The sequence below is a fragment of the Salvelinus sp. IW2-2015 genome, unplaced genomic scaffold (genome assembly GCF_002910315.2).
Source record: "Salvelinus sp. IW2-2015 unplaced genomic scaffold, ASM291031v2 Un_scaffold1577, whole genome shotgun sequence".
In the NCBI taxonomy this organism is placed as follows: Eukaryota; Metazoa; Chordata; class Actinopteri; order Salmoniformes; family Salmonidae; genus Salvelinus; species Salvelinus sp. IW2-2015.
In genome coordinates this window covers 82,760-92,459 of record NW_019943004.1, presented here as the reverse complement: position 1 = coordinate 92,459, position 9,700 = coordinate 82,760, and the positions used below count along the sequence as shown (strand labels likewise).

At 42.1% G+C, this 9,700-nt stretch overlaps 1 protein-coding gene across 1 annotated transcript in view; it reads left to right on the top strand.

The window, feature by feature from the left end:
• LOC112071308 (arf-GAP with Rho-GAP domain, ANK repeat and PH domain-containing protein 2-like) overlaps positions 1-9,700 on the top strand; it is a 149,494-nt gene that overhangs the window by 105,122 nt on the left and 34,672 nt on the right. The window contains 1 exon segment of the mRNA XM_070439339.1: positions 8,580-8,727. Within this exon segment, the coding sequence (XP_070295440.1) occupies positions 8,580-8,727 (148 nt within the window).

Below are 9,700 nucleotides of genomic sequence, written 5' to 3'. Positions count from 1 at the left end.
TTCATCATAGGTACACTTCAACTATGACAGACAAAATGAGAAAAAATATTCCAGAAAATCACATTGTAGGATTTTTAATGAATGTATTTGCAATTGTGGTGGAAAATAAGTATTTGGTCAATAACAAAAGTTTATCTCAATACTTTTGTTATATACCCTTTGTTGGCAATGACAGAGGTCAAACGTTTTCTGTAAGTCTTCACAAGGTTTTCACACACTGTTGCTGGTATTTTGGCCCATTCCTCATCATCAGATCTCCTCTGATCAGTGATGTTTTGGGGCTGTTGCTGGCAACATGGACTTTCAACTCCCTCCAAAGATTTTCTATGGGGTTGAGTCTGGAGACTGGTAGGCCACTCCAGGACCTTGAAATGCTTCTTACGAAGCCACTCCTTCGTGCCGGGCGGTGTGTTTGGATCATTGTCATAATGAATGACCCAGCCACGTTTCATCTTCAATGCCCTTGCTGATGGAAGGAGGTTTTCACTCAAAATCTCACGATACATGGCCCCATTCATTCTTTCCTTTACACGGATCAGTCGTCCTGGTTTTTGCAGAAAAACAGCCCCAAGCATGATGTTTCCACCCCCATGCTTCACAGTAGGTATGGTGTTCTTTGGATCAACTCAGCATTCTTTGTCCTCCAAACACGACGAGTTGAGTTTTTACCAAAAAGTTCTATTTTGGTTTCATCTGACCATATGACATTCTCCAATCACTCAAATGCTCTCTAGCACTTCAGACGGCCTGGACATGTACTGGCTTAAGCAGGGACACGTCTGGCACTGCAGGATTTGAGTCCCTGGCGGCGTAGTGTGTTACTGATGGTAGGCTTTGTTACTTGGTCCCAGCTCTCTGCAGGTCATTCACTAGGTCCCCCCGTGTGGTTCTGGGATTTTTGCTCACCGTTCTTGTGATCATTTTGACCCCACGGGGTGAGATCTTGCGTGGAGCCCCAGATCAAGGGAGATTATCAGTTGTCTTGTATGTCTTCATTTCCTAATAATTTGCTTCCCCAGTTGATTTCTTCAAACCAAGCTGCTTACCTATTGCAGATTCAGTCTTCCCAGCCTGGTGCAGGTCTACAATTTTGTTTCTGGTGTCCTTTGACAGCTCTTTGGTCTTGGCCATAGTGGAGTTTGGAGTGTGACTGTTTGAGGTGTGGACAGGTGTCTTTTATATGATAACAAGTTCAAACAGGTGCCATTAATACGAGAGCAAGAGTGGAGGACAGAGAGCCTCTTAAAGAAGAAGTTACAGGTCTGTGAGAGCCAGAAATCTTGCTTGTTTGTAGGTGACCAAATACTTATTTTCCACCATAATTTGCAAATATTCATAAAAAATCCTACAATGTCTACAATATAGTTTTTCAACAGCTCCACAAACGTCTTGTTAACAAACTATAGTTTTGGCAAGTCGGTTAGGACATCTACTTTGTGCATGACACAAGTAATTCTCCAACAATTGTTTACAGACAGATTATTTCACTTATAATTCATTGTATCACAATTCCAGTGGGTCAGAAGTTTACATACACTAAGTTGACTGTGCCTTTAAACAATTCTAGAAAATGATGTCAAGCTTTAGAAACTTCTGATTGACTCAAATTATGTCAATTAGCCTATTGGAGGTGGACCTGTGGATGTATTTAAGCCTACCTTTAAACCCAGTGCCTCTTTGCTTGACATAATGGGAAATCAAAAAGAATCAGCCAAGACATCAGAAAAAATTATAGACCTCCACAGTCTGGTTCATCCTTGGAGCAATTTCCAAACGCCTGAAGGTACCACACTCATCTGTACAAACAATAGTACGCAAGTATAAACACCATGGGACCACGCAGCCGTCATACCGCTCAGGAAGGAGACGTGTTCTGTCTCCTAGAGATGAACGTACTTGGTTGAGAAAAGTGTAAATCAATCCAGAACAGCAGCAAAGGACCTTGTGAGATGCTGGAGGAAACAGGTACACAAGTATCTATATCCACAGTAAAACGAGTCCTATATCGACATAACTTGAAAGGCTGCTCAGCAAGGAAGAACCACTGCTCCAAAACCACCATTGCAAAATCCAGACTACGGTTTGCATCTGCACATGAGGACAAAGATTGTACTTTTTGGAGAAATGTCCTCTGGTCTGATGAAACAAAAATAGAACTGTTGGCCATAATGACCATCGTTATGTTTGGAGGAAAAAGGGGTGGCTTGCAAGCCGAAGAACACCTTCAACTGTGGCGCATCATGTCGTGGGGGTGCTTTACTGCAGGAGGGACTGGTGCACTTCCAAAATAGATGGCATATTGAGATGGAACATTATGTGGATATATGAAGCAACATCTGAAGACATCAGTCAGGAAGTTATAGCTTGGGTCTTGCAAATGGACAATGACCCCAAGCATACTTCCAAAGTGTTGGCAAAATGGCTTAAGGACAACAAAGTCAAGGTATTGGAGTGGCCATCACAAAGTCCTGACCTTAATCCTATAGAAAATTTTGTGAGCAGAACTAAAAAAGTGTGCAAGCAAGGAGGCCTACAAACCTGCCTCAATTACACGCTCTGTCGGAGGAATGGCCACAATTCACCCAACTGACTGTGCGAAGCTTGAGAAGGCTACCTAAAACGTTTGACTCAAGTTAAACAATTTAAAGGCAATGCTACCAAATACTTATTGAGTGTATGTAAACTTCTGACCCACTGGGAATGTGATGAAAGAAATAAAAGCTGAAATAAATCATTATCTCTACTATTATTCTGAATTTCACATTTCTTAAAATAAAGTGGTGATCCTAACTGACCTAAGACAGGGGAATTTTTACTAGGATTAAATGTCATGGATTGGGAAAGCTGAGTTTAACTGTACTAGGCTAAGATGTACACACACACACACACACACACACACACACACACACACACACACACACACACACACACACACACACACACACACACACACACACACATCACACACACACACACACACACACACACACACACACACACACACACCAACACACACACACAGAATGTGTGTGGGTGGTAAGTGAGACAACAACACAGACTTGGGCACATCGGCATAGCAATGCCACCTGTTCTTATGACACTTCTAACCCCACAATCCCTTGCTCTGCAGAAGTCACTCATTTACCCATAACCCATTCTATATTTTACTAACCTCCTCTGGGTGTGAATATGATACCACGTTGTGTGTCAGCACAGGATGCCACTACTTTCAGCCCACTACAGTAAAAAAATAAACATTTTTAAATGGTTAATGTAGATGTTTTTTTTAACCAGACTCTCGTGTCCCATGGTTTACCAGATAGGTTAAATCCCAAATAAAAATACTATGAGACTAGTCTAGAACACATTCTCCCGCCAATCACCCTTCTAGGAAAGTAGATATGGACATACATTAGAATACAGCATATTCTACTTCTGTTAGATACTGTAAATACTTATAATTACTACTACTACTTGTCTGGGCTGATGAGGTCTTGCACACTGATGCTACCGCTGCTGTGTTCTGCTCCGAAGCCAGAGTCATGTAATAACGTTGGATGATTAATCTGACTAATTATGGTAATGAGCGAATGTTTGAGAAGATTTCCACTCGTACCTTACTTCATTGTTAACCTACAGATGTACGAGATACCAGACCAGTCTGAGGGATGGCTCTGGAAATCTCTCCATCTCCACTGAGTTAGGTCAATCTGCTTTTAGTTTTTGTGCACCTTACTTGTGGAGAATCTCGAGAGGCTCTCTACAATTTTGGTGCCTGTAGGGCACTTCAAAAGGCTGATTGAGGACCTTTACACTGACAAATGTGTTGTTCTATGCTTGTTTTTGATTTCCGATGTATTGATGTGTATAGTGGTATATTGATGTGTTTTTACTGTGTGTACGGGCTCAATTCTAAAAAGAGACATTGTTCTCAGCATGACTCCCTGTCAAAATAAGGTGCAATGAAATAAAAAAATACTTATTGGTTATTTTGCTGGAATTTGAACTGTGCGCTGGTTAACGTCTCCTACAGTCATTACCTAGACTGCGCCTGGCTTTAACATCTCTTACAGTCATTACCTAGACTGCGGCCTGGTTTAACATCTCTTACAGTCATTACCTAGACTGCGGCCTGGCTTAATAACATCTCTTACAGTCTTTACCTAGACTGCGGCCTGGTTTTAACATCTCCTAACAGTCATTACCTAGACTGTGGCGTGGTTAAACGTCTCTTACAGTCATTACTAGACTGCGGCTGGTTTAACATCTCTTACAGTCATTACCTAGACTGTGGCCTGGTTTCCACTCTCGCTACAGTCATTAGACCTAGGACTGTGGCCTGGTTTATACGTCTCCTACAGTCATTACTAGACTGTGGCCTGTTTAACGTCTCCTACAGTCATTACGTAGACTGTGGCCTGTTTAAACGTCTCCTACAGTCATTACCTAGACTGTGCGCTGGTTTAACATCTCCTACAGTCAATTAACCTAGACTGTGGCCTGTTAACGTCTCTTACAGTCATTACTAGACTGTGGCCTGGTTTAACGTTCCTACAGCTCAGTGTGCCTGGTTTAACGTCTCCTCGTCTTACTAGACTGTGGCCTGGTTTACCAGTCTCCTACAGTCATTACCTAGACTGGGCCTGTTTACATCTCCTAGCAGTCATTACTAGCTTGGCCATAGTGGAGTTTGGAGTGTGACTGTTTGAGGTTGTGGACAGGTGTCTTTTATACTGATAACAAGTTCAAACAGGTGCCATTAATACAGGCAACGAGTGGAGGACAGAGGAGCCTCTTAAAGAAGAAGTTACAGGTCTGTGAGAGCCAGAAATCTTGCTTGTTTGTAGGTGACCAAATACTTATTTTCCACCATAATTTGCAAATAAATTCATAAAAAATCCTACAATGTCTACAATATAGTTTTTCAACAGCTCCACAAACGTCTTGTTAACAAACTATAGTTTTGGCAAGTCGGTTAGGACATCTACTTTGTGCATGACACAAGTAATTCTTCCAACAATTGTTTACAGACAGATTATTTCACTTATAATTCATTGTATCACAATTCCAGTGGGTCAGAAGTTTACATACACTAAGTTGACTGTGCCTTTAAACAATTCTAGAAAATGATGTCAAGCTTTAGAAACTTCTGATTGACTCAAATTATGTCAATTAGCCTATTGGAGGTGGACCTGTGGATGTATTTCAAGGCCTACCTTTAAACCCAGTGCCTCTTTGCTTGACATAATGGGAGAATCAAAAGAAATCAGCCAAGACATCAGAAAAATAATTATAGACCTCCACAAGTCTGGTTCATCCTTGGGAGCAATTTCCAAACGCCTGAAGGTACCACACTCATCTGTACAAACAATAGTACGCAAGTATAAACACCATGGGACCACGCAGCCGTCATACCGCTCAGGAAGGAGACGTGTTCTGTCTCCTAGAGATGAACGTACTTGGTTGCGAAAAGTGCAAATCAATCCCAGAACAACAGCAAAGGACCTTGTGAAGATGCTGGAGGAAACAGGTACACAAGTATCTATATCCACAGTAAAACGAGTCCTATATCGACATAACTTGAAAGGCTGCTCAGCAAGGAAGAAGCCACTGCTCCAAAACCACCATTGCAAAATCCAGACTACGGTTTGCATCTGCACATGAGGACAAAGATTGTACTTTTTGGAGAAATGTCCTCTGGTCTGATGAAACAAAAATAGAACTGTTTGGCCATAATGACCATCGTTATGTTTGGAGGAAAAAGGGGGTGGCTTGCAAGCCGAAGAACACCTTCCCAACTGTGGCAGCATCATGTCGTGGGGGTGCTTTACTGCAGGAGGGACTGGTGCACTTCACAAAATAGATGGCATATTGAGATAGGAACATTATGTGGATATATTGAAGCAACATCTGAAGACATCAGTCAGGAAGTTATAGCTTGGGTCTTGCAAATGGACAATGACCCCAAGCATACTTCCAAAGTTGTGGCAAAATGGCTTAAGGACAACAAAGTCAAGGTATTGGAGTGGCCATCACAAAGTCCTGACCTTAATCCTATAGAAAATTTGTGAGCAGAACTAAAAAAGTGTGCAAGCAAGGAGGCCTACAAACCTGACTCAATTACACCAGCTCTGTCAGGAGGAATGGGCCACAATTCACCCAACTGACTGTGCGAAGCTTGAGGAAGGCTACCTAAAACGTTTGACTCAAGTTAAACAATTTAAAGGCAATGCTACCAAATACTTATTGAGTGTATGTAAACTTCTGACCCACTGGGAATGTGATGAAAGAAATAAAAGCTGAATAAATCATTATCTCTACTATTATTCTGACATTTCACATTCTTAAAATAAAGTGGTGATCCTAACTGACCTAAGACAGGGATTTTTACTAGGATTAATGTCAGGAATTGGGAAAACTGAGTTTAACTGTACTAGGCTAAGATGTACACACACACACACACACACACACACACACACACACACACACACACACACACACACACACACACACACACACACACACACACCACACACACACACACACACACACACACACACACACACACCACACACACACACACACACACCAGAACTGTGTGTGGGTGGTAAGTGAGACAACAACACAGACTTGGGCACATCGGCATAGCAATGCCACCTGTTCTTATTGACACTTCTAACCCACAATCCCTTGCTCTGCAGAAGTCACTTCATTTACCCATAACACCATTCTATATTTTACATAACCTCCTCTGGGTGTGAATGATACCACGTTGTGTGTCAGCACAGGATGCCACTACTTTCAGCCCACTACAGTAAAAAAAATAAACATTTTTAAATGGTTAATGTAGATGTTTTTTTTAACCAGACTCTCGTGTCCCATGGTTTACCAGATAGGGTTAAATCCCAAAATAAAATAACCTTGAGAACTAGTCTAGAACACATTCTCCCCCAATTCCACCCTTCTAGGAAAGTAGATATGGACATACATTAGATACAGCATATTTCTACTTCTGTTAGATACTGTAAATACTTATAATTCACTACTACTACTTGTCTGGGCTGATGAGGTCTTGCACACTGATGCTTACCGTGCTGCTGTTCTGCTCCGAAGCCACAGTGTAAACGTTGGATGATTAATCTGACTATTATGGTAATGAGCGAATTGTTTGGAGAAGATTTCCACCGTACCTTACTTCCTTGTTAACCTACAGATGTACGAGATACCAGACCCAGTCTGAGGGATGGCTCTGGAAATCTCTTCCATCTCCACTGAGTTAGGTCAATCTGCTTTTAGTTTTTGTGCACCTTACTTGTGGAGTAATCTCGAGAGGCTCTCTACAATTTGGTGCCTGTAGGGCACTTCAAAAGGCTGATTGAGGACCTTTCCACTGACAAATGTGTTTGTTTTCTATGCTTGTGTTTTGATTTCCGTGTATTGATGTGTATAGTGTATATTGATGTGTTTTTATGTGTGTACGGGGCTCAATTCTAAAAAGAGACATTGTTCTCAGCATGACTCCCTGTCAAAATAAAGGTGCAATGAAATAAAAAATACTTAATTGGGTATTTTGCTGGAATTTGAACTGTGGCCTGTTTCGTTCTACGTATTCAGATGCGGCTGAAATTCTTTACATCTCTACATCCTTCTAGCCTGGGCCTGGTTTAAATCTCTTACAGTCATTACCTAGACTGGGCCTGGTTTACTTCTTAATCTTTCTAGCCTGCGGCCTGGTTTAACATCTCCTACAGTCATTACCTAGACTGTGGCGTGGTTAACGTCTCTACGTCTTACTGGCTCGCTGGTTTACTCTCTTACAGTCATTACCTAGACTGTGGCCTGGTTAACACTCTCCTACAGTCATTACCTAGACTGTGGCCTGGTTTAGCTCTCTACAGTCATTACCTAGACTGTGGCCTGGTTTAACGTCTCTACAGTCATTACCTAGACTGTGGCCTGGTTTAACGTCTCCTACAGTCATTACCTAGACTGTGGCCTGGGTAACATCTCCTACAGTCATTACTAGACTGTGGCCTGGTTTAACGTCTCTTACAGTCATTTACTGTGGCCTGGTTTAACGTCTCCTACAGTCATTACCTAGACTGTGGCCTGGTTTAACGTCTCCTACAGTCCTTACCTAGACTGTGGCCTGGTTAACTATCTTCCTACAGTCATTACCTAGACTGCGGCCTGGTTTGACATCTCCTACAGTCATTACCTGACTGCGGCCTGGTTTGACATCTCCTACAGTCATTACCTAGACTGTGGCCTGGTTTAACATCTCCTACAGTCATTACCTGGACTGCGGCCTGGTTTAACGTCTCTTACAGTCATTACCTCTAGTTCCCAGCACACATGCTCATGCTGTTGACCAGGGTGTGTGTACATAGTTTGGTTGTGTATGAGGGGGACATTGTGTGTAGCTGTGCTTTTAGGTGTGTGTGTGTGTGTGTGTCTGTTCCTGTGTGTGTATTTAAGCATTTGTGGGTTTATGTACTGTACTTACAGTATGTGTATGAGTCTATGTCACCTATATGTGTGTTTATCAGTGTGTCCTCCTGTATATCTATACTGTGTAGGGTCCAGAGGTGCTCCCATATAAACCAGATGCAGACCAGAGACTTAGCCTGTGTGTTCTCCTCATGTCTCTTCCAAACCGAGGGACAAACCACACCAGAGATCAGCGTGGTCCAAGACCTCATCACCAACTATGTACAACTTTTTGGGGTAAGTTGTGTCTATCTACCTGTCATATATACTGACCAAAAATATACACGCAACATGTAAAGTGTTTGTCCCATGTTTTCATGAGCTGAAATAAAAGATCCCATACATTTTCCATACACGCAAAAATATTATTTAGCTGAAATTTTGTGCACAAATTTGCTTAAATCCCTGTTAGTGAGCATTTCTACATTGTCAAGATGATCCATCCACCTGACAGGTGTGGCATATCAAGAAGCGGATTAAACAGCATGATCATTACACAGGTGCACCTTCTGCTTTGGACAATAAAAGGCCACTCTAAAATGTGCAGTTTTGTCACAAAACACAATGCCACAGATGTCTCAAGTTCTGAGGGAGCGTGTAATTGGCATGATGACTGCAGTAATGTCCATCAGAGATTTGTTAATTTTTCTACCATAAGCCGCTTCCAACGTAATTTTAAAGAATTTGGTAGTACCTCTAACCAGCCTCATAACCGGAGACCACGTGTAACCACGCCAGCCCAGGACCTCCACACCCGGGCTTCTTCACCTGCAGGATCGTCTGAGACCAGCCACCAAGAAAGCTGATGAAACTGAGGGGTATTTCATTCAGTAATAAAGCTCTTTTGTGGGGAAAACTCATTCTGATTGGCTGGGCCTGGCTCCCCAGTGGGTGGGCCTATGCCCTCCCAGGCCCACCCATGGCAGCGCTCCTGCCCAGTCATGCGAAGTCCATTGATTAGGGCCTAATGAATTGATTTCAATTGACTGATTTCCATATATGAAATGTAACTTAGTAAAATCATTGAAATTTTATCATTTTGTCTTAATATTTTCATTCAGTATACTTGAGTGTGAGTGTCTGAAACTTAAAACAGTGAGTGTCTGAAACTTAAGCCAGTGAGTGTCTGAAACTTAAACCAGTGAGTGTCTGAAACTTAAACCAGTGAGTGTCTGACACTTAAACCAGTGAGTGTCTGAAACTTAAACCA